A 26,048-nucleotide genomic window follows, 5' to 3' on the forward strand; every position below is an offset into this window, starting at 1 on the left:
TGTATATGTGTGTATATATATAACATAATAGCATAAAAAAGTCTCATGGGATGTTAGAGAAGTAGGCTTAGGTTCTTAGGGTATATTGAAAGGCTGAGTCTCGTTTTCTGGACTAGTGCCGTAACACTTAGGCTGTTGTGTAAAAAGTAATTTCTGTTGCCTGTCTTCCTTATCCCCACTCTTGCTAAGCTGCTGTAAGTGATTTTGAGGTCAGCTGTTAAACTGCTGTTTTTTTCTCCTCTTAGCCATCAAGGGTAACCATAGTCATGCATTTTTAAACTAGCTTTCACAGTAATGAAAGTGTGAATGGAAGGATGTTGGGAAGGAACTGCAAGACTGACCTTTGACACAAATTCCAAGATAGTTGTTCTTTATAGTTTGTTCTTTATAGATAGTGTGTTCTTTAATGCTGTTCGGTTGATATAGTGGGAGAATAAACACACTAAGAGAAAATGTAAATGTCGTTATTATTACTATAGCTCCATGACTAGAAGAAATATCTAATACTCTCTGGAATGTTGATTCCCCTCACCATTTAAACAATTGCATAATTTATTTGCAAGTTAACACTTTGTACTGTGCTAAATGCCACCAATTGAATTGTAAAAAGCAAAGCAAAAATTTCCACTTCTATAATTACGTTCTGTTTTATATTTATCTCTTGTACCCCAAATGAACATTTCAGTAATTTGTATGGCTTCTTACACTGTTGCATACCCTAAAGACAGTAAAGGAATATTTTGAAAGAGTGATAGGAAAGCAAAATCAGTAATCTGTGTGTTCATTCAGTATTGATGGTGACAAAATCTAATGAGATTTTCTCGATTTTGGGCAAAAATCTTGGTAAAAATTACTAATTGTGTTTGAATTTGGCTAAATTGAATACTGAAGATGGTTCTGCCTATGAACAGAAATCTGCCTTACAGGTATGGACACAAGAAATCTACTGTTTGAATTAAAATTGTTCCCTTTAGCCATTCCTCTGTTCCGTCTCAGAATAAAAATCTTGCAGAGTTTAGGTGTCCAGGATCTGATTTTGACTTACTGGAATATATTGAATGTACACCATTAAAATTCCGTTTAGACTCCTAGTGGAAGGATGAATCATAGGTGTATTTCTTCTGGGAAGCTTGATGCAAAGATGGGATGGGTTATTCAAACAAAGAACCAATGGTTAAGATGAGCCTATGAGCATGCATGCCTACTAACCTCATATCCTTGATAAACTAGAAACTATTTTAGAATTACAAAAATATAATCTTAATCAATTCAGAAGGTGTATAACCTTCTGAAAAAATCAAGTTCCATATTCTTTCATGAAGTCATAACCTTCTGTCTTTAATTGTCTTCATGGGTAAGAAGTGATTGATAAAGCTGAGGTTTAGATCCTGCATTGCTGATGCTTGCTGTACCTCTAACCTAGGTAGATGTGCACTTCTAATTCTGGCTCTGCAGTGATTTGAGCAGATGATCATTGCACTGAGGTCTGATGCCAAGTGACCTGTAGCTTTCTCTGAATATGCGTCAGCATATTTTTGTGCCGGATCACAAATTGAGTAATCCAGTGCCTCTGCCATTCCTGTCACTTGATTTGTATTTATTGTGACTGGCTTTTACACACTGTAAACAGCACCAGTGGAGTTGACTGTGCTTTTTATATAGAAGAAGGGTTGCTATAAAAATGACTAGAAGATGATACGTGGCTAGGGAATGAATATCACTCAATCAGTGAAATTTAGCGAATGGATGGACAATATGTCATGCTGATAATGTCCATGTAAAAGATATATCAAGGGATGAGAGATAGAAAGATAAAGAGTATTTTGAAAGGCAGAAGAGAATGAAGCTGAGGTTATACATTTACTGCAAATTGCAGGAGTTAAGAAGTCTTGCTTTTCCTTCCCACGTTAGAACAGGCCACTGCCACGTGCATCCTGCTGTTTTCTCGGCTTGTATTCCTGATGGGAGCAAGTAGCTGGGGCTGGATTCACTTGCTTAAATGTCTCTGTTTATTACCACTTGGGATGCTGTAGGGCATTCATCTGCTCATGCAATAAGGTGTGAGTCTCACCCAGATTACTTTTTTTAATGTCAGCTGTGTGTGGATGTCTTAAGTATTCTAGGGTGACTAAAATCACCAGTAGATGCCTATGATTAGATACTTGAATTGAGCTTCTAATTCCTCTTGCTTCCTCATTGATGTGTTATATTCATGTGTGTGTATTATATTTAATTTCTTATTGTATTGCAGACTTGTAGTAGTTAGAAATTATGATTCTTTGCTATACTTAAACTCTGATTAATCAGTTGTGCTATGGTTTATTTCTTGTTACGATAGCAAAAAAGCTAGCCTGCTTTGTATTTGTTAAAAACTTTTTTTGAGATTCCTCAATTTCAACAGGAATAAGAAATCTTGAAGTTATATCATTATTTAGTATTTATTTACTACTGTCTAATTATAAGGGGGACATACAGATTTTCCTTTGTTTCCAATCAAAAGGAATGGATGTCCTTATCTGTTATACATATATGTAGGAAGTGCAGCTTTTTCAGCAGTGGTCTCCTCAGATTCCGATTTTGCAGGGGGTGTGTGTATTCCTATATGTGTAATTTTTTCCCCTCAGATTTCAGTTTTTATTCCTGTGCTGTATTGAAACATTCAATTCAGGCAAGTAAAATTTCCATATCTATGTTTTTATCGTGCAATTATGACAATTAAAACTATGTTGTTTCTCAAGAATTACAAATATGTAGAATCATACGTCATGAATCTTGAGATGATGGTAATTTTCATTGCAACTAAACTGATGTCCAGGGTCCAAAAGTTACAACTTCAGGCAGAGTGTAAGTGATTTCTTTGAAAGAAAAATTGGAGGTTTTGTAAGCCAATTCTTTTAACAGATAATTAACGAGGAGAGGGAAGGAAAGAAGGCTTTCTGACATCCTGCTTGTTTAAATATTTATGTTGCTTTAAACACTTGAGTAATATGTGAGACTAACTCACATTTAAAATAAATGTAGGCAGTGATTAGTTGTGATGTGTTGACCAGTTTTAGGGTTTGGTTGGTTGATTGGTTAGTGGTGGGTTTTTTTGGTCAACACTGAGAAAACTAAGTTCTAACATAATACAAATAGGGTAAAAATTAACTGTTTTAATATATTTGACTCTAAACGTGTTCATGAGTGCTCTTCAGTTGGGAAAATGCAATATTGCATAACAGATTATTTTTAAGTGCAATCTGGACACAAGCTTTTCTTTAAAGAAGAAAAAGAAAATCTCATACTCAAGTCTGGTATGTGGTATTTAAAATGCAGAAGGCTATTAACTTGAATATCTTTAGCTATAGAGTTGAGTCTTTCATAGATTAGCATGTAAGTATTGTAGAGACCTATAGGAAAATTTTCACATTCTACAATTACACTTTTTGATTCCATGTTTAGTTTTATTTCTTCTTAGTTTATGCATTACTTAGCAGGATGAGGATTAATTTTCAGTTTCAATTTTAAACTTAGGGTAAGAATTTTATGTCCTTCACCTAGTGAAGGTGAGATATAGAAGAAAAATGAGTGCATCAGAGCAAAAGGAAAGACAGAACTATGAAATTTTAAACACTCTATTCCTAATTCATCTTCTCAGCTTGCAGGGAGTATCAGCTGGCAGTGTCAAGATTTTTTGTTTGTTTCTTCTTCATTCATTCCTGGTTACTAGCCAGTTTAACACTTTTCAAAGCCCACTTGCTTGTGTTTCTGCTGATTCAAAATGGTATTGTGATACCTTTCTTGTGTGTTCTATGGGTCTCCAAGATTACTCTCAACTGTCTTTTTTCTGTAAGTGTCATTGTTAAAGAAGCATTTGCAAAGAGTAGTACACGTGCTTTTTTTTTTTTTTTTTTTTCCTTTCATTTTTAAGATAGGAGGGTTTTGTGAGCCATTTGCTGCCCTGGACAGATAAGTACATTGGATCTTTAGCTGATCTCTTGGCTCAATGTCCCTTCTAGTTACTGAAGGGGAACATGGAGAAGAACGCTCTGGCAAGCAGCGGAGCATGTCTTGTGAACTGCTGTGTGTTCACATGATGGTAGGTGCAATGATGTGAAACGGCCCCTATGTTTCTCATTTTATTTCAGATCGGAATCATCTGCTGATCTCAGGACAGGCAGATTACTGTGGTTGAGCAGCAAGCATTTGTCAGACTGCAGGGGAGACCTTTGCGTATATTGTAGGCATGGGCTCTGCTCTTCTTTCTTCAGTCTGTCTTCTTCATAGTATCTATGTTAAAGTTTAAAGTTTAAACTCTGTTGCATATTTCTTATACATTCAGAAAGTGAGGCAATGTGTACATGAATAATTTCACTATTTTATTACACCTATTAAAAATATTTTTACGTGGCAAAGGATACATTCCTAAGTAAGTCCCTAATTTCTCTAAACAAGTCTCGTAAGAGGAGCTACTTTCTTTCCTTGCTTTTGCCTTTCTTTGTTAAAATGGTAATAATAAACATAGCTTTAGAGATACAGAAGGCAAAGACATGCATAAGGAATTTAAACATGGTTAACAGCAGTAGCTGGCTTTTCAAAGGGTACTACTTAGAAAGATATACAGATTGGTGGAAAAGCCACTGTTCAGGATCTTTGCTGGAATGAAGTCAAGAGTTGAAAGAACTTTTCTTCCCTGTTTTGATGTTAAATGTTATCGACCTTTTTCAACGATTTGTCTAGGGGGAAGGACAGGATTGTTTGTTTGTATTTAAAAAATCAAAATGCGTTTGAAAACTGAAAACAACTTTGACATAGAAGCTGATAATTTCACTGGCAAAATTCAGCCTGAAGTTTACTTTTGCCAGAAGCCCCCTGGAAATACAAGTGGGTGTGTTCTGCTTGAGTAATCACATGTAAATGCGGAGGTGCCAGCAGCACTGTAATAATGACTGTAGTGTCTTTGAAGGCACTCTGAAGCTTCCGTTCAAAGACACTCCTAAATAATTAAGTATTTTTTTTTATTTTTTCAATTTACATGCAATATGTAATGACATCCCCCAAGTACCAGATTTCCTTCCTTCCTTTTTCATTCTCATGCAAAGAATAAATAAGAGTATTTTAATTAAGACACTGCTTGCTAACCTGTATAGTACAGAAATGTGATGAAGGAGCAGGTCCAGATAGTTCTTTGTTGCGACACTCAGTAATGTTTTCTTAACACAGAAGTGACAACTTGAAAAACCTAGGTACCTCTGGGGTGATCTTGGAAGTCTGGCTTCCCCTCTGCAAATAAAGGGAGGCAGTTTTGTCCCCTTTGATATGCCTTCTGGCTTCTGGCAGTTCACTCTATGACTGTTTATATGGTGCTCCATGTAAGACTGGCTGCTCAGCTAGCTGTACAGGGGTTTAATCTTTTACTTTTTTTTAATTTTTTTAATTTTTTTTTGGCAGATACTGAGCGTCTCTATACAGTGGTTTTCGAAGAGATTTGTGGCCGTTTTGGAAAGACCTATACCTGGGATCTGAAATCCTTGGTCATGGGTAAAAAAGCCCTAGAAGGAGCACAGATTATTCGAGATGTTCTAGATCTTCCAATAACCAAAGAAGAGTTATTACAGGAAAGTAAAATGAAGCAGGAGAAGATATTCCATACTGCTGAATTGATGCCAGGTATGTTTCTCTTCAATATTTATGAACTGTTTATGGAATTACTTAAATGCTAACCAAGGCAGAAGTTTTTAATCTGCCTTCCACAAAACAGTTTCTCTTACAGATTCAGTTTCATCAGCCTTGTTCTAGCAAGCTTTACTCAAATCTATCTGTTATTTACCTGTTAAAGAGATATTTTACCTGGTAAAAAGTACTGAAAACTTTTTTTTTCTTGTTTACTTGGATAACAACTATTTTCTATGTGTTTTCAAAGAAGAAAAAATGTGCATGATTTTTATTTTGTAAACCAGACATTTTTTATAATTGTTGGCAGCTGTGTAACTCAGCAAGTTAGTTTTCTCTGGCTGTGAGAGTAGTCCAACTTTGTTAAGCACAAATACACTTTTAAATGTGAAGGCAAATGTATTAGCCCATGGGTTCTTCCAGCTGGGATTCATCTTGTCTAATCTTAGCATTGAAATTTAAGCATGGCATCTGAGCCAGCTGCGTACCAAAGGAGAGGGAGGGTTTCTCAGGTTGTCCTAAGACATGTCTTTTATCAGTGATTATGCAGGAAGCCCAAATGAGTAGGTTAAACCAGGTACCTCAAGATAAGATTCATCCTTTTGGTTATCTGTAGTGTGAACTCAGACTTTTATATTCCATTACATTTACATCTGGAATGCTTAGAGAAAATTCCTCAGCCGTACATGACAAGCAGTACCTAAAGCTAGGATTGCTGTTAACTTTTTGTACAATGTTAAACTTCCTGGAGCAAATGTCAATAATTTATGAAGAAAAGAAAAGAGGAGGAGGGGGGAGAATAAAAAAAGTATTAAAAGTTAAATAACTACATGTCACTATAACAAGTGTAACCATTACATATTTTTCTCTTTGAATGTGTGCTTGTTTGTTCTGACAATCTCTACAGCGCATTAATGATGTTTTAATTTTTAGATACTTTTTTATACCTAGAGTCATAATGCATTAAGAAGATGAGAGTTAAAAACGTCATATCTTAGGAATAAATAACAGGCAGCAAAAATAAAAAAGGCAGCTTAAAAACTTGAGTATTTTGTGCAGCCACCTTATTTAGTTATCTTACTGATGTCTTTTATATGCAATATTTTTCAAATTGCATCTTTCTCACTTACAGATCCACCTAAAACTGTAAGCCTGGTTAAAGTCACCAGGAAAACAAGATAGAAGGATGTGTTCTAATTTGTTCATCTTAAACTTCTGGGACTACCTTTGCAGCTGTATCTTTGGCAAGACAAACAAAAAAAACCATAGTCTGAGTTTAGGAGATGCCAGATGGAGAGACTGGGTGCATTGTTAGGATGCACAGAGAATGTTAACGGGACAGGTTGATGCCATTAAGTGGATATTCTATGCCTGCTGAGGGTTGTTACAATGTGGTTGAGCTGGCTTGAACAGAGTCGCAGAGAGGTGATGGAACAGATTAGATGAAGAAAACATAAAGTTTTGTGTTTTCCTGCCTTCAAAAAGTGAATTTTTGGCTTGCTGAAGCTGGGCTATTATAGATGAAACAAACAAAATTCTTACTGGGACAAGCAAGTAAACATTTTTAACATCACCAGAATTGTTCAACTGATTACCTTTTCAGTTCAACTAAATACATATGATAACTTTCTTTAGGCTATTTTCTAAAGCAGAATTGATGTGAATGAACTTAAATACTTTCTGCTCACTGGCCATTGTTGGGAGCAAAGGCAGCCTTGGCCACTGAAGTAATGGGATCTGTACTTTACTTGGTAGCAGCATATGAGAGACAAGTTGAGTTGCCAAGAATGGCAAGGTTAACGTCAGCTAATAACCTAGAAAGAAGTGGCTCCAGATGTTTCTTTAAGGACTGACATGTTCGTCAATCTGATAACCAGATTTTTTTATCTGATGCTTTTTTTCCTTCTGTCCTTTTGTATCTTCTGAGGATATTTATTAATGTAATCCTTGTGGATTTATTCTACAGCCTCTTAATGTTCTTTAATTAAGAATGGACTTCATGCAGGTCTTGTGTAAAATATAAGACTGTGGTGACATTTTGAATTTACAATGTTCGCTGACTACACTGATCCTTGAGATAATAAGGTAAATACAGGAAAGTGAAAGTTAATTGTCATAGTAATTAATGGTGTAAGATGACTCTTATATGCTGAGTCTCTGGCCATCTTTTGTCAGTTAATAGGCAGGTGACATTTTATTTTTCAATCAATTTCTACAGGTTTTCCAAAAAGCAATGTTCAAATTTGGTTTGGTGGAGAGCAGTGCTAAATGATGACTAATGATGTTTGAAGAAGTGACTCGAGCAAAGCAGTACTTGTTTCTGGACATACAATGAGCTATGCACGTTTGTGCCAAAGATGATAACTCTTCTAATTCTCAAATCAAGTAATTGACAGGTTTATCAGTGATGGTTAAGGATGGTGTGGAAGTTCTATGAATATACAATCGACAAAGCAGTTCTTTCGCTAACAGGCTATATCACAGCCATGCCACTTAATGTTCAACAATTCTGAGGCATTAGTGGTTGAAGACAGAATTTTGACTATTTCAGTATGGCTGAACCAACAGACAAGCTTCAATACATCAGACTGTGGTCAAAATAAGGATTTCATCTATGGAGAGGATATATCCATTTCTAAGGTGAAATTTTCTGATAACTGTTTGAGAGGTTTTCGGAGTTAGATTTATTTTTAGTTCTGAAAGAATCTTATGGGACACTAGTTTTTATTCAGTGGAAAAAAACATTAATCCAAAGACAATGCTGACAAAATGACAGGGCTGCCACTTGTGCTGCTTTTCTAAGTATTTCTGTCAGAGTACAGACATTGTTATCTGCAAGAGTAACATAGTAGGCTTTCTGTTTCTGCAAATGCAGTACTACGTTGCAGGGAAGTAGATCATCAGAAGAATGGGGAGTGACAAGTGGAGCAGAAGAAAACCATGCATATGTATGTTTATCTATACACGTATATGGTTTTGCATAACATAAACCCAGAATATACACAGAGCCAGGAAAACCTAATGCCAAGTTACACAGCTGCCAACAGTTAATATAATCATGTCAGGGTTATGAAATTAATGCCGTAGCAGCCTCTTATTTTGGCTCATCATCACCACAACGCACAGGTCCTTAAGGGTTGTGTGGTTGTGCATACCTTTTTCAGACATTTTCCATGATAGCTGGGCTTTCTTTGTTGCAGCTCCTGTTCAGCCAGTGCAGAATGCGATGTGCAAACTATTTTCCAGTTCAAGTATAGCTGACTGTCTCTTGCAGACATGAGGAGGTAATTTCATAGCTCAGTTTTAGTATCAAATGAAGCCAGTCAGAATCACAAGAAAAGAAGAAAGAAAAGCTGTTCAAGTTCGAATGGAAGCTCACTCTAAAGTCATATATATTTTTTTCTTGAACAGTTCCATTCAACCAGCAGTCTAGTTTGCTTAGCTATTGTTTTCTTGATTCATGTTGTGCCCTTAACAGTTAAACAGACTTCCTACCATGTTGTCTTTTCTTTTCCTTGCTATTATTTTTTTAATGGTAGGAAACTCTAGTGAGTCCATGCTGGGCTCAGTCAGCCTGTAACCCCTAGAGATCAGTCAATTAGCTGCAAACTTGGAATGATGCTGTCTGGCTGATTTCAAATATTTGGCCTTTGCATTAAGTCCTAAAGGATTGCAACTCAAAAATGCTTTTACCAGGAAGTCAGCAACACAGTTGACAGAGATTCTGCATTGTGTAAAATTCAGAACTTATATTTTTTCCATGGCCATGCATGTGTCGGTATGTCCAGACCAAAATGAGATTATCGATCTAGCGAACAGGGAGTCTGCCACCAGAAGAATCTCTGGTACTTTTTGGAGAGCAATAAGATGAGAAGATAGATTTCTTTATTAATAGCCAATTACATAGCAACAACTAAAACAATATGTATTGTCGACATTCCTTTCACAGCAATCACTAGCAAGAAAATTAACTCTTTCCTGGCAGAAACCAGGACACTTTCCAAATTGGGAAGTAGCTTATTAGTTTACACCTCCACTTTTGTAGCTCAGTGAAAGCATAACATATCATTATAGATAGCATTTTTAATATCTCAGACAATTTTAATATCTCGGAACATTTTTAATATCTCAGAACAAAAAAGAACCACGTGGATCTGAGAGTTACGTTTCCATAGTCTCATCAGATTCATGGCAATTACACCAAGTGGTAGAGAGCCCCACCTCTGTCATGCTGTCACCTTCACAGCAGCAATGCTGACTTCACTTCAGGATTGAGAGCAAGAGTAGATAATGAATAGCACTGTGCTGATGGGCTTGCAACTGCTGTAGCACACCAAACTACATAAAAGATATTTTTTCATCAGTTTGTGACTTAAGTGAACAGACAGCTGCTTCTTGCCCTACATGAGGTTATTGTTTTTTTTTCTTTGCCCCTCTACTCTGCTGTTGTGAGACCCCACCTTTTAGTTCAGAGGCTGCTGAGGTTTTTGCCATAGAATCACTTTTATGAACTTAAAGAATTATTACTGAATTGGCTAGAAATCTAATCAATTCGACAAAGCTCTGGGTGGTAATATTAGCTTTTCTTTGATTAAAGGGAGTGATAAAATCTTGAAGAGCTTTAAGTTTGGTCTGATATCACATTCAGTGTAGGAACTGTAAATGATTTTGAAAAAGAGGAGCTGTCTTTTCATACAGAGGCTATATTTATCCTTAAGATTTCCATTTGTGCACAACTGGATATAATTCATACAGGACATGCATAATGCATGTACACAGTTAATTTAAACAATGCGTGCAGCACTTTGGTTTCCCTTAGTCTTTTTCTCAGCAGTAAATCTTTTCTTCCGAATACACACTGAACGTTCTCAGACAGCTTGTTTTGTGTAATGTTACAGCAAAATGAAGTGGACTTGAGTATGAGTATCTAAAGAGCCTTGATTTTTGGTGCCCCAGAGGTCAGGTGTCCTCTGTTCTCATGCTGTTAGTATGAGTAGAAAGCTAACTGTATCTACACAGCAGTGAATGAGGATCAACACTGTGATGATAGATGTATGTGAAGATCTTCTTAGAGGGAGTGCTGAAAGACTGCCAAAAGAGTGTGAAATTGTATTACAGCTCATAATTTGCATGCAAACTATGCGAAGATAGCACTTGGTGACCAGTATAGTTCTTCCAACAAAAATTTCAGTGTACAGGGAAAAAGTCAGTTGATCAAGATAGTATTCTCTAAAACAGCCTGTAGCCATGTTGTTTCTTCTGCAGCTGCATCTCAGCTACAAGATGTATCAAGCTTAATTATATTACCATGGGCTACGTAGTGTAGATGAGCTCTAGAAGTATATCAGGGAAAGAGAAACGAAACATACACACATCAGTGAAGGAAATGGGAAACATGGTAAAAGAGGTAGTAGATTAACAGACTGGTGAAACATGATACAAAAAGGAAAACAAAAATAAATATTTTTTGCAGATTAAAAAAACAAAAAGTCCAAGAAAACTCAAGCATAGATAGATACAATAAAATATACATAGAAAAGATTTGATTGCCCATGAAATATGTTTTTTTTTCTCAATTAAAAAGGACTTTGTGGCTTGTTTCAATACCCCACCCCATTTGTCACAGAAGTACGTTTCTTATCAAAAAGGTGAGAGAAAGAACCATTCCTTTGGCTTATAATTGCAGTTGACAATAAAATAAACGTAACTAGTGGTACTCAAGATTAAATTGTCAAATGAGAGTGGCCTCTATAGCTTATTGAAGCAAGAAGAATTACTATCTTTTCAACAATTAGAAGTAACTGGAGACCAAATTACATATTGTTATTACAGAATACAGACAAAAATAAGAATAACATGGGAATTTAACTGGATAGCAGATAACTAACTGGGGAGGGGGATAAGACAATTTAATAAGTAAAATGTCCTAAATAACTCTGTAGTCCACAAAACTATGTTAAAGGATACACAGCAGTTGTAGATAGCAGTAATGTTGTTACTATAATCATAATGCTTTGAGACTTATATTAGAGAAGGTTTTAAATAAGAAGTAATATCTTTCATTAAGATAACTGAACTGTGGAGAAGCTTTTGGGCATAGAAAGTCATCTTCATATCAGTTTTAAAATACCCCTTTGCTATTTTGGGGTTTTTTAAGAGTTTGCATGTGTTTGCTTTCTAAAAAAGCAACTATGAAGAGTAAGACACAAGATAATAATTTTAAGTCTATCTGAAGCTTTTATAATTTCTGTACATGTAGCCTTTATCTTTCTGTAATACTTTAGCTTGAGCTTTCACTTGATCTGAAAAAGAATTGACAGAATCTATGGAAACTCCACAATATAACCTGATTTCATTGATTACTTGATGCTTGCAGTTAATTAATATAAAAAATATGTTGTATTTATGCTGTTTTATTTGTTTTGTTGGGTTTTTTTTTCATTATTTGCTATCTTGAACTAAAGTAATCCTACAATATACTATTTCTCTGATTATTAGAAGTCTGACACTATTAATGTTTGAATAAAGACAACACGGATTTGGAAAATTTATAAGTTACTAATGTATATGATGGCTCTATGTTCTAGCTTGCTCAAAATGTTCTTAAATTGGTTAACAGCATAGCTAAATTAGTTGGAAACTACAAAGGAGCATTGTCTATGATGTTTGGTGCAGAACTGAAACTCCTGTGAGCTGTTTGGGTTTTGTTTGAGGGTAGGAAAAATGGGGATGTGTCTGCTAAATGTCCTTCCTAGTAGAACATGTTAGCTTTCAAATAACAAATTTTTAAAAAGACATAACACACGCACACTGTCTTCTCTATTGCACACTGATTTCCTGTTTCTCTTCCTGGGATTGCATAATGGTGAAAATACTACTAATTAGAAATTAGCTGTAATAAGTACACAGGTAGCACCCAAGGAGGGACTAAAGAAATGCAAGAGAGGTATGGTACACTGTGATGTTTATGAAAGGATTTGCCACTGGAAATGCCACTGTTTGTTTATTTGAGGTCTTCTCAGCCAGATAGGACCTCCTGTAATGTAATTTTGAAGCTTAACTTTCATAAAAGTTACCTTGTAAATTTTAGGTTATTAACTTTTTGTGGTCCTATTTACAATGTATGTATGTTTTTGCTTAAGAGAAGGCTTTGGGGAGTTCTGTTTATTTTTCAAGAGCTTTTTCTTACATAGCTTATGTTCATCTTTTTAGAATTGAATAGAAAAGACAGTGAGACTGCCTGTGTAGGCCTGGGCCAGCTGTGTTCCTGAAGCCATAAGACTGTGGGACTTTGTCCATGCTTATAAGACCATCAAACAGTGGATTTTCAGGTTAAGGTACTGGCAGATCTGTGTAATTGTCTTCCTGATGGTATAGTTGTGCCTTCAAATGAATTGACTGCAAGTGGAAATATGAACACCAGAAATCATTCAAGTCATGAACAGAGGAAACTGAAATTATGCTTCAGTGCTGAAGCGGAATGAATAATCCTCTTCCCTATCTCATATATTTGCCCAGTTTATGGTGGAGATCGCTTTCTTTTCTGTCTGTTGAAGGCAGTCTGGGCTGCAGTGATCATGCTCTAGTGCAGTTCACTCTCTTAAGAAGTTTGAAGTCCAAGAGGAACACCGTCAGGATGCTAAATTTTAAGAAAGCAAACTTCCAACTCTTCAAGGAGTTAGTAAATAGGACCCCATGGGAAACTGCCCTTAGGGACAAGGGAGCAAAACAAAGCTGGCAGATCTTTAAGGATGCTCTCCATAGAGCACAAAAGATCTCAATCCCAACATGTAGGAAATTGGGTAAGGAAGGCAAGAAACCACCATGGTTGAGCTGGGACCTGCTGGTCAAACTAAGGGGTAAGATGGGGCTACACAGGAAATGGAAGAAGGGACAGGCAACCTGGGAAGAGTATAGGGATGTTGCCCGGCTGTGTAGGGATGAGGTCAGGGAGGCCAGGGCACAGCTAGAATTGGACTTGGCAAGGGACATAAAGAAGAACAAGAAAGGCTTCTACAGGTACATTAACCAGAAAAGGAAGGTTAAAGAAAATGTACCCCCCCTAATGAGCAGCAATGGGGAACTTGTATCAACGGAGGAGGAGAAGGCGGAAGTTCTCAATAATTTTTTTGCCTCAGTCTTCACTGGCAACCCCTCTCCTCCTAGCTCTTGTGTTGATGGCCCACAAGTTGAGGATCCAGGTGACAAAGTCCATCCCACTATAACTGAAGACATGGTACGTGATCACCTAAGGAATCTAAAGATATACAAGTCCATGGGACCTGATGAAATCCATCCCAGAGTCCTGAAGGAACTGGCTGATGAAGTTGCAAAGCCACTTTCCATGATATTCGAAAAGTCATGGCAGTCAGGTGAAGTCCCTGGAGACTGGAAGAAAGGAAACATCACACCCATTTTTAAAAAGGGAAGAAAGGAGGACCCTGGGAACTACCGACCTGTCAGCCTCACCTCTGTGCCTGGGAAGATCATGGAACAGATCCTTCTGAACGCCATGCTTGGGCACATGGAAGACAGGGGGATGATTCAGGACAGCCAACATGGCTTTACTAGGGGCAAGTCCTGCCTGACTAACCTAGTGGCCTTCTATGATAAAGTGACTAGGTCAGTAGACAAGAGGCGACCTATGGATGTAATCTATCTGGACTTCTGTAAGGCCTTTGACACGGTTCCTCACAACATCCTGCTTGCCAAATTGGAGGGATACGGATTTGATGGGTGGACGGTTCGGTGGATAAGGAATTGGCTGAATGGTCGCACCCAGAGGGTGGTACTCAATGGCTTTAAGTCCAGATGGAGAGCAGTGACAAGTGGTGTCCCTCGAGGGTCCGTGCTGGGACCAGTACTGTTTAACATTTTTATCAAAGACATAGACAGAGGGATTGAGAGCACCATCAGCAAGTTTGCAGATGACACCAAGCTGTGTGGTGTTGTCGATACACCGGAGGGACGGGATGTCATTCAGAGGGACCTGGACAGGCTGGAGAGGTGGGCCCAGTTGAACCTCATGAGGTTCAACAAAAGCAAGTGCAGGATTCTGCACCTGGGAAGAAACAATCCTTAGTATAAATACAGACTGGGGGATGAGGTATTAGAAAGCAGCCCTGAGGAAAGGGACTTGGGGGTGCTGATGGACGAGAAGCTGGACATGAGCAGGCAATGTGCTCTCGCAGCCCAAAAGGCCAATCACATCCTGGGCTGCATCAAAAGAAGTGTTGCCAGCAGATCCAGAGAGGTGATTCTGCCACTTTGCTCTGGTGAGACCTCACCTGGAGTACTGTGTGCAGGTCTGGAGCCCTCAATATAGAAAGGACATGGACCTGATGGAGCAGGTCCAGAGGAGGGCCACCAAAATGATCAGGGGGCTGGAGCATCTCTCCTATGAGGACAGACTGAGGGAGCTGGGGTTGTTTAGCTTGGAGAAAAGGAGGCTCCGGGGAGACCTCATAGCGGCCTTCCAGTACCTGAGGGGGGCCTACAGGAAGGCTGGGGAGGGTCTGTTTACAAAGGCCTGCAGTGACAGAATGAGGGGCAATGGTTTTAAGTTGGAGAAGGGGAGATTTAGATTGGATATTAGGAAAAAGTTCTTTACCATGAGGGTGGTGGAACACTGGAACAGGTTGCCCAGGGAGGTGGTTGAGGCCCCTTCCCTTGAGATATTCAAGGTGAAGCTCGACGAGGCCCTGGGCAACCTGGTCTAGTTGGGGGTGTCCCTGCTGACTGCGGGGAGGTCGGACTAGATGACCTTTGGAGGTCCCTTCCGGCCTGGACCAATCTATGAATCTATGAATCTTGAAAAACATTCTTATAGTCTACTGTAACATGTTCATAGAAACTTCACTTTAGGAAAATAGAAAAATAAAAAATACTTTGTAAAACAAAAGTTTGATTGGAGAGTTACATTAGAAAAAAAATAGAAGAACTTCATATTTCATCAGTGATACAAGGAGGAGCAGGGAAAATGTGGGCCCTCTCCAGAAGGAAATGGGAGACCTGGTTATACGGGATATAGAGAAGTCTTCACTGGCAAGTACTCTGGCCATGCCACCCGAGTCGCAGAAGGCAAACAAAAGGACAAGGAGAATGAGATACCGCCCACTGTAGGAGAAGAACAGGTTCAAGACCATCTGAAGAACCTGAAGGTGCACAAGTCCATGGGGCCTGATGAGATGCCTCCACGGGTCCTGAGGGAAATGGCAGATGAAGTTACTAAGTTACTATCAGGACCCGTGCTGCTTAACAACTTTGTTGGTGACATGGACAATGGGAGTGAGTGCACCCTCTGTAAGTCTGAAGAAAACACCAAGCTGTGTGGAGCGGTCAACATGCTGGAGGGGAGGGTTGCCATCCAGAGGGACCTGGACAGGCTTGAGAGGTTGGCCTGTGCAAACCTCCTGAAGTTCAACAAGGCCAAGTGCAAGGTCCTGCACCTGGCTTGGGGCAATCCCAAGCAGAAATGCAGGCTGGGTGGAGAATGGATTGAGAGCAGCCCTGCTGAGAAGGGCTTAGGGATACTGGTGGATGAGAAGCACAACATGTCCTGGCAATGTGTGCTTGCAGTCCAGAAGCCAGCCATATCCTGGGCTGCATCAAAGCATGATCAGCAGGTCAAGGGAGTTGATTCTGCCCCTCTGCTCCTCTTCTGTGGGACCCCACCTGGAGTACTGCATCCAGCTCTGGGGCCCGCAACATAAGAAGGACATGGACCTGTTGAAGCAAGTCCAGAGGAAGGCCACAAAGATGATCAGATGGCTGAAGCACCTCTCCTATGAAGACTGGCTGAGAGAGTTGGGGCTGTTCAGCCTGGAGAAGAGAAAGCTCCGGGGAGGCCTTATAGCAGCCTTCCAGTACTTAAAGGAGGCCTACAGGAAAGATGGGGAGGGACTCTTTGTCAGGGAGTGTAATGATAGGACGATAGTGGTAACGGTTTTAAACTGAAAGAGGGTAGATTTAGGTAAGATACTAGGAAGAAATTCTTTAGTGTGAGGGTGGTGAGACACTGGAACAGGTTGCCCAGAGAAGTTGTGGATGCCCCATCCCTGGAAGTGTTCAAGGCCAGGCCATATGGGGTTTTGAGCAACCTGGTCTAGCGGGAGGTGTCCCTGTCTATGGCCCATGGCAGGGGCATTGGAACTAGGTGATCTTTAAGGTCCCTTCCAACCCAAACCATTCTATGATGGTATGATTATCTCCTTATTTGTCTGGAGGCATTTCACAAGAAATAGGTCTGAATCTAAAGTTCCAGAAGTGATATAAGTTAAGAACAGTGTTCTTTTCAGTGGTAGACAAACACAAGAAAAGGGGTAGTATGAAAATTTGAAAGTATATCAAATAAAATATATCAAAAATGTATATGTTGACCATTTTGAAGTATTCCATATGACACAGAGCTCACATTTGTATAAAGCTAAAAGGAAAATAAAAATTCCCTTCTTTTTTCATCAATTTGAATTAGCTCTCAGGAGTTACATCTTGTTAATTTTCAGTTCATAATAATGCCATTTGATTATAAAATGTGATAACTGAAAAAAAATCATGTAGAAAACAGTGTTGTAATAGCATGTAAATAATTAGATAGGGACTATCATTAGATCATTTTAGCATAGCAGTATTTGGTTTTCTGAACTCTTGCTGTACATGTTTGTATTAGTCAATGAAAAGGAAAATGCAAGTTAGCCCAAGGGTTTTGTTGTTCAGTATAAGTCTTAATTTTCGTTTGTCAGTTGATCCAATATATTAGTCACTGTGTTTCCAGCTGAATCTAAAGAGAACAAACACCACATTTGGAGTCTAATGGAGGAATAATACTTCCTTTTTTTAAAAAAAAGTAAATATATATTTTATGCTTTTTTTCTGCAACTTTCAGAACAAAAGTGCTGATCTCTTCCTTTAACATATATCTGTGGTCTCAGAAAAAATAACACGCTTCTGTTCGTTTAGTTTGTTTTCTTTTTTTTTCCATGAAGTTGTTAGCTTTGACATTTGTGATTAATCAGATTTTAAAGTAGCTGATACTTAAAATTGATCCTTCTTGTTTTCAGCTTCTGTAACTAAACTCAGCTGACAATTCGTTTCACCTATTTTTCTTTCTGATAGTCGCTGGCGTTTAACTATTACATTTAGAATATAGTCTGAGTCTGTTCTAAAATTTAATATTTAAAGAGGAAAGAAACAGCATTTACCTTTTTGATTATTTGAAATGAAAGAGTACATTTGGAAATAAAGCATAACAATGTGGGATATTTATTCCTGATTTTTTTTATGATTACTTGAAGAATTTATGTTTTACTGTCTAAGATTGTTATTGTATCTGTATCACATTAGGAGTGTATCCTTATGCTGGAAAAACGGAGATCCTTATTTCTTTTGATCTTTCTTTATTTTTTGTTTTTGATCAGAGATACTAAAAGAAAAAAAAAAGAAAAAAAATACTTGCTGAATGTGGCTAAGCTTTCAGTAGGGGAGGTGGAAGATGGTCCCAGGAAGCCTAGCGGATAGGTCTGTCTGTGATGGATAGGCCTCAATCCCTTACATGGTAGCTACAAGTAAGTTAGAAGTTAGTGAGTTCACAGGAATTTTCACCATACTTCTTCATAGACATCGAGTTTTTAATTGGTTGTTTTTGATGAAACTGAAGTCTTCATTTGATTGAAAAATGTGTGTAGCTATAGGAGATATAATGACAAAGTATATGCCAGGGAAAGTTTCTTACAGATCTTTAAAGCAGTTCCCCACTTCCCTTTCTGTTGTTGCTTTTTTGTAAAAAAAGCCCAAGAAAGATACTATGAAAGGTATTATTTTCCTAATGAAGAATTATGTGCTGAATTAGTATAATAATTGTGTCAGTAATTTGATGTGGTGGCAAAGTGTTTAGAGCTATACTGGTGGTAATTGAGGCAAACAAAAGGATTTTGTTGATCTATAGCTTTTACAAAGAGTAACAAACCTGGAAAGAAAATACTATCTTGAGCTTGTTAAGTTATGCTAGCAATTTTTCCATATGCAATGTAATTTTTTTCCATGCAGCTGATTTTTCCTCTTGTATTTTATCTATCTTGCTATGTTTACACATATGCAAATAATAATTTTTAAACAGCATATTTTTATTAAAGTGCATTTTCTGAATAATGTAAATCTTTGCTCTCTGGAGCTACTAGGGACAGCTGCATTTTAGCTCCCTTGTAGCAAGGGAAGCCAAAAATAAAAAGTAAACACACACACACACATTTACACACCAAAATCATGACATGCTGGGAGAATATAAGAGAGAACCCTGAAGAAATAACCTTTCTGCAACAGTGCTTTTCTGTGGCTGGCTAACTCCAATAGAACTGTAGAATAAACATAGTCTGTGACAGATGAACAGAAGCTGTGATGCAGTGGGACTGAAGAAAATTAGGTATTTGAAAAGACCGCAACTTTAGAGAAAACTAATTATATCATAGCAAGAGCATAGGAGATAGGAAAATTCTTCTTCCTTGTGTAATCTTTAGACTTCTCTATATTACTACATACATGGTATGCTAGCCTTGCTAAATGTTGCAGATTCTTTAGAATAAATTCCTTTGAATGAATGCATTTTATTTAAAAAGAGACATTTAGTCTACTGATTTATATTAAAAGATTTTAATACTTCAGTTAATTCAATATGGACTTGCTCCACTTGTTCACATATGAAGATATAATCTGTATCTGGAATAAAATAAAAAGCATCATATTTCAATGAGAGGACAGAGTATCATCATTTTGGGAAAAATGCACTTGCTTGTTGTTAGTATAACCATTTAAGGGGGCATAGGAAAGCTTTTAAATGGTTGATGCCTTGCCGTTGGAGGAGGAATAACACGGCTGTTATCTCTGTCCAATTGGGATCTAGCATCACAGAAGTGCATGTATTTAAAGGCTATCTTCAAATACAAGCATGGAGCTGGAAATGTCAGTTATCAATTGGTTGAATAGATTCTGGACAATAGAGAAGAGATCTGTGGACGGTCACATCTACAGGTCATATTTCCAGATACATGGGTTAGCTAATGCACCTACTTACTAATCTACACGCTTTATTACCAGTAGTAATTATAACTTCTCAAAGTTGGGCATATGACTATACTTGGGAAAAATATATTGCAGATAAGGTTGTTGTTTGTAGAATTGTGAAAATGGAGGAGAAAGGCTGGATCACATGGGAAATGCAAATTGGAGATGCTGGGGTGGTAAAGGAAAGAATTAAATGGCTGTGAGGAGTAGGAGTGTTTTGAGGGAGCAGGGACTAGCCATAAGTATGACAAGAGGAAAGGAATAAGATTACATTAGTATAGACAGGCATGAATAGTAGGGTAAGAATTCATGCAGTTGGAAGCTGAAAACAAAGAACCGTTCTCAAGTTGGTTCAAAGAGAACCGTCAAAGAGCGTCCAGTCAACTGGATGCTTATCTACCTGAAACTAATATCCTTTGTCCAGCACAGTTTGGCTTCATGCCGAGAAGCAGAGCTGAAATGATTTTACAGATATGGAGGGATTTTCTCTTGTGAATTGGTAAAGACTGGATGTCCACTCTTGTTCTCCATTGGACACTGCTAACTGTTTTGTATGGAAAAGGCATCCAACATTTCTAATGCTGCAGCAAAGGAGCATTGAAACCTCTGAAGAGGAAACTCAAAACTTGCACCGAATAATGAAGTGTGTTTCCCTCTTACACAGACTGCTGTGTTTTCACTGTTCCCTGCGTTAACCTTCCCTAGAAGACTAGATCGGATTGAAGTTTCCACCCATTAGGCTTGAGGTGTTCATTACTCTGGGTTCACAGCATCAATAGATAAAGCTCTGGTATTAACAACTGTGACTGACGGCTCCCCTCTTCTGGCCAGTGTTACTTGCCTCAGTAATTGCAAAAAAGAGAAACTGAGCTCTCTTAGGGGCTGGTTTTAGCTACTTGGATACCTGGTTCAGAAATGAAAACTATACCGTGCAGTGAGAAGAGTATATTTATTTGGCTTTGATTTATTTTATTATTTTTTTTCTCCAGGAACATAGCTCTGTGTATAAAACAAAATGTTCCCCTGTGTGCTTTTCTCTCACTTACAGAGAAATAATAAACATACATAATATTGGGGATGTTACTTAATGAGCTTCGGCTGGGTGTACTTCATAATGATGTTGAACTCATTTTTGGCATATTTTGAGAAAAACGTCATTTGTTTGTGACAGAACAAGTATATAGGAATGTTCCATGATTTTTGTGTGGAGAAGGTACGTTTCAGACACAGCAAGAATTTTCTTCTACGCTGACTGGTTAAAATAGGTTGTTATATTCAGTATGACAACATTGTTGAAATACTGTTAAATATATTGTAAGTAGGTATAAATATTAATACGTATGCCTACATATATGTGTATATATAAAAAATAAAATGTGTATATTTGTCTTGCAGGGGTTGATAAGCTGATCCGTCATTTACACAAACACAACATACCCATAGCTGTTGCCACCAGCTCAGCTGAAGTGACATTTCAGATGAAAACAGCCAGACACAAAGACTTCTTTGGTCTTTTTCATCATATTGTGTTGGGAGATGACCCCGAGGTGAAGAGTGGCAAGCCAGAGCCTGATGCATTTCTAGTCTGTGCAAAGAGATTTCACCCTCCTGCACCTCCAGAGAAGGTAAGAAGAGGAGGGAACAAATTAACTGAAAAGTTAGGAATCTTCTGTTTGGGCTATATTTGAATTATTATTATTTTAACATGATAAATACTTGGATTAAGATTTAATTATAAATTCAGCAACCTCTGTTTTCAAAGAATTTTATGCTGCTGAAGCGAGAGATTTTCCCCTGCTACGTATAACGTTTGTAATGCAGATTGCTCTGATTTACTACATGGTAGTGTGCAGTAATAGGAAAGTGTAATGATTTTCCACTCTATGCATAAATCTGCAATCTTAACTTTACTACTCAAAGCTTTCAAACATTTATTTAAACATAGATCAGTTTATTTTTCATACATTCATGGCTGATTTACTTCTTAAGTGTCTAAATGTTAAAGATACTTCTTTGTAAAGAGGGCATATATTTTTCCTAAGCCATCTCTTTCCTCTGGCATTCTAAATCTCTAAGATCATAGTTCTTGTCTGATTTAAAACTGATCAGTTTGAGCAATCTTTTTCAAATAGTAGAGGTGCTTAGTTTCTCTCTCATATGTATAAATATACAAACTTGATTCTGAAATAGAAATCTGTAGGGAGATTGAGAGTTAGTTAAAATAACGTCTTTGCTTTTATTTTAAATTGCCTTTCTCCTTAAAATATTTTTCTCACTTCTTGTCTATTCTGAGTGGAGCCTAAATTCTGAAGTTTTGGAGTTCCATTACTGCAGAAAAATGTATTACATACTAATTTTTGAGGAACAACTTTAGGTGGATTAGACTGCGATGACTGTTTTCTCAGCAGGATTATTGAGGAAAAAATGGTTACACAAGTGCATACAGAATGATTAGTTAAGATTCTTCAGCCTTTCATACTTCAAGTTCTCACCCAGAGTCTAAATGGGATTTGCATTGCCTGGGAATACAAAGTGAAATGTTTGATGCAGCATGGGATACTAGGAACAGTGTTAACCAAACTGGTTTTGGTTTGGGTTTTTTTTTTATTCTGTTGCAAGTTCTGTTGACATTCTGCGTATATGCATCAACTTCATTTGGAGACTTAGGTGTTCAGAAAAGGTACACCGAATGTACACAACCATGTTCACACAGATAGCGGTTGTATGGGTATGTTAGGTACTTTTGTGAGTAGGCCTTGGATGTATGGTAAGTTCCAAATGCTGATGAATCTGAGCAATAGGGCTGTAAATCTCACCTTAGAGTCAATGTAGGTATGAATTTTCAACATATTAATACGCAGCTGAAAGCAAATATTGGGAAGCAGCCCGATGTTTTGGAGGGAGTAAGAGAGGAGTTGAAAACAAGCTTAAATCACAGCTTAATGTTGCTTTCATATAAAATTATTCTTTCTTGCTTAACTATATGTCTAGGGAACAAAAAATCAGGGTATATTCCTATAATGTTGTGTAGTGTGCTTTTTTGTGAAACAAAATGAGACGTGTAATGCATGCTTTTCAATTGGATAGAGGTGTGGCTGTAAGCTATTCTGTAATTCTGAATGTAAAAGAGCAGAAAATTTGAGAATTTATATAAAGCTGGGTCGTAATTGGTATTGTATCTGAAGGAGAGGTAAGGAAATTGAATGTCAGCTGTGTTAATGACAAATTAAACTATTACTTCATGTGAGAAGCCTAATAGTAATATCCACAGGGAGAGCTTTCCCAGAGCTCTTAATTTATTTGGCTCTATTTCAGAAAAGTCACAAGGTGATAATAATTAAAAAGAACAAAAACATTTAAAAAAAAACCCAAATCAAAACCAAACAACAACAACAACAAAAAAAAAACAGTGACACTGTGTTGTAGATATTTTTATTTATTCAGCAGTAAGTAACCTTAACTGTGGTAAACAGTGAAAAAAATATTTGAAGATAATAGTAACATCTGTATTACACTTAATAATTTTAAACTTTAAAGACACGTTAGACAAAATTTCAGAGTATTGATGGTACTTTTATATAGCTATTTTCTTTGAAGAAGAGCATAAATGTTTCAGCCCATGTTTTTCCTTTATATGATGTTTAAGAGCATTCAGAGTTCCCTTAGAGCAGATAATTCAGCTGAACTTTTTTTTGTCACATCTACAAAAGTCTCAAATGTCAGTGTGGGAATTTAGCACAAGCACAGAACTGCCAAGAAGAAAATCAAAACAGTACATGTGAAGCTATCTGAAACATTCATGGCCAGTGTAGTGTTGGCATCTGCAGTGTGCAGTCCCAAGCGGTGAACTGACAGAGCTACAGGTTTGGATTGCACCCTAAAAATCAGTAAGATGCAAGTTTGCAGCAAAATACCAGGAGGTGTAGGCAATATCTGTATAAGCAAGTAATTGGATACAAAACTGGGAGGGGTGGCTGATACAGCAGAAGGCTGTGCTGCCATACAGGGAGACCTGGGCAGGCTGGAGAGTTGGGCAGAGAGGAACCTGATGAAATTCAACAAGGGCAAGTGTAGGGTGCTGCACCTGGGGAGGAATAACCCCATGCACCAGTACAGGTTGGGGGCTGACCTGCTGGAGAGCAGCTCTGAGAAAAAAGACCTGGGAGTCCTGGTGGACAACAGGATGAGCATGAGGCAGCAATGTGCCCTTGTTCCCAAGAAGGCCAGTGGGATCCTGCGGTGCATCAGGAAGAGTGTGACCAGCAGGTCGAGGGAGGTCATCCTCTCCCTATACTCTGCCCTGGTGAGGCCCCATCTGGAGTACTGTGTCCAGTTCTGGGCTCCCCAGTTCAAGAAGGACAGGGAACGGCTGGAGAGGGTACAGCAGAGGACCACAAAGATGATAGGGGCCTGGAGCATCTCTCTTATGAGGAAAGGCTGAGGGACTTGGGTCTTTTTAGTCTGGAGAAGAGAAGACTGAGGGGGGATCTGATCAACACCTAAAAATACTTAAAGGGTGGGTGTCAAGAGGAGGGGGCCGGTCTTTTTTCAGTGGTGCCCAGTGACAGGACAAGACGAAATGGGCACAAACTTGAACATAGGAAGTTCCATCTAAACATGAGGAGGAACTTCTTTACTTTGAGGGTGGCAGAGCACTGGAGCAGGCTGCCCAGAGAGGTGGTGGAATCTCTGTCTCTGGAGACGTTCAAAACCTGCCTGGACAAGTTCCTGTGCAACCTGCTCTAGGAGGACCTACTTTGGCAGGGGCGTTGGACTAGATGATCTCCAGAGGTCCCTTCCAATCCCATGTCATTCTGTGATTCAAAGAAATAGATTATTAGAGCAAAGTATTTGGTGCTTAGGCCCATATATCTATGGAATATGTGTTTCAAATATTTGCCATTGGATTAAATTTTTTCTGATCCCTGGCTGCAAGCTGTATAAAGTTCTTTGAAGCTTTATGTCCACCTAAGCATTGGTGATCGCCTGATAATGCATCTGGAGAGGACTTCCACTTTTAGCGACCTGCTAAAGCAAGCTGGTACACACTAAAACTACTTAGTAGCAACTGAGGACTGTCAGATTTGCTGCAAAACTTAACTGCTGCTCCAAGCAAAAAATACAGTGTAGCCATAGAAGGCCAAATCCAGAATTTAGCTGTAGTGGCATACCAGCCTGTGACTGTTGCTGTGCAGGCATACTTCAACAAGTAGGCAGTTCTAAAATGATGTAAAACTGGATATGATGTCTGTTTTACTACCATTGAAGGATGTCATAATTGTCCATATGGCTATTCCTTAACTATTGACCTTTTGGTTTGCAGTCTTTGGTTAGCTAGGAACTTAATGAGCATAATGATGAAACTGCAGCACAGGAATTTCAAACAAGATACACCCTGCAAATTCAGCCTACGTCTTACTATCTTGTGATGCAGGAAGTTTCATATGAACTTCCAACTCTAGTAACAATGCACTATCATACAAGTAGTTAAATCAGTCAGGTAATAACATTGTGATCTGCAGGTTGAATACTAGAAAAATTGTGTTTTACTAAAATTCAGTTTGTGGTTGTTTTGTTTGGTTTTTGTTTTTTGTTTTTTAAATATATGCCAAATTCTGCTCTCAAATACAGAGATGCAATTCGTATGAAAACCAGGTGGAGCTGTACATATGTAGAAACTGTGTGCTTGAATATTGTAGAAATTTCAGGCCACAGTGTTCAAAACTGTGTTCTTTTCCATACATTTTATTTAGATAATTGACCAAAATAAAAGTTTCAAAGTGTTTTTTTGTTTGTTTGTTTTTCTTTTATTATTATTTTCCTATCTTCATATGATCATAATTTGGGAAATAAGTTGTTTCATATTTTTATAGAATTAGTTACTTAGTAAAATACTATGTTTCAAATTTTTACAACAGGAATTCCTTTTAAGGGAACCTTTAAAGTGTGCTGCAGAGGCAAAATCAGAGTTTCAATTTTCAGTGAAATTTGGTAATATTCAGCTCTATGTGGTAAGGGATGTAAAAGACAACAAGAAAAGGCTTCCATGAGTACATAGGAGACAAAGGCAGACTCAGGAACATATGGGCCCGTTGCTGAATGAGATGGGGGACTTGATTACACAGGACATGTGTAAGCTCAACATGAGCCGGCAGTGCGCACTGGCAGCCCAGAAAGCCAACTGCATCCTGGGCTGCATCAAGAGAAGTGTGGCCAGCAGGTCACGGGAGGTGATTCTACCCCTCTGCGCTCGTGAGACCCCACCTGGAATACTGTGTCCAGCTTTGGAGTCCTCAACACAGGAAGGACATGGACCTGTTGGAACGGGTCCAGCAGAGGGC

General features: G+C 38.2%; 1 protein-coding gene across 1 annotated transcript in view; it reads left to right on the forward strand.

Annotated features, from left to right (window-relative positions):
- The window catches only part of PUDP (pseudouridine 5'-phosphatase), a 73,579-nt gene that overhangs the window by 19,000 nt on the left and 28,531 nt on the right, over positions 1 to 26,048 (forward strand). Inside the window, exons 2-3 of the mRNA XM_074152683.1 lie at positions 5,431 to 5,649; positions 21,103 to 21,332. Coding sequence (XP_074008784.1) covers positions 5,431 to 5,649; positions 21,103 to 21,332 — 449 coding nt within the window. The remainder of the gene's footprint in view (positions 1 to 5,430; positions 5,650 to 21,102; positions 21,333 to 26,048) is intronic.

Source organism: Numenius arquata, chromosome 1 (assembly GCF_964106895.1).
Source record: "Numenius arquata chromosome 1, bNumArq3.hap1.1, whole genome shotgun sequence".
NCBI lineage: Eukaryota > Metazoa > Chordata > Aves > Charadriiformes > Scolopacidae > Numenius > Numenius arquata.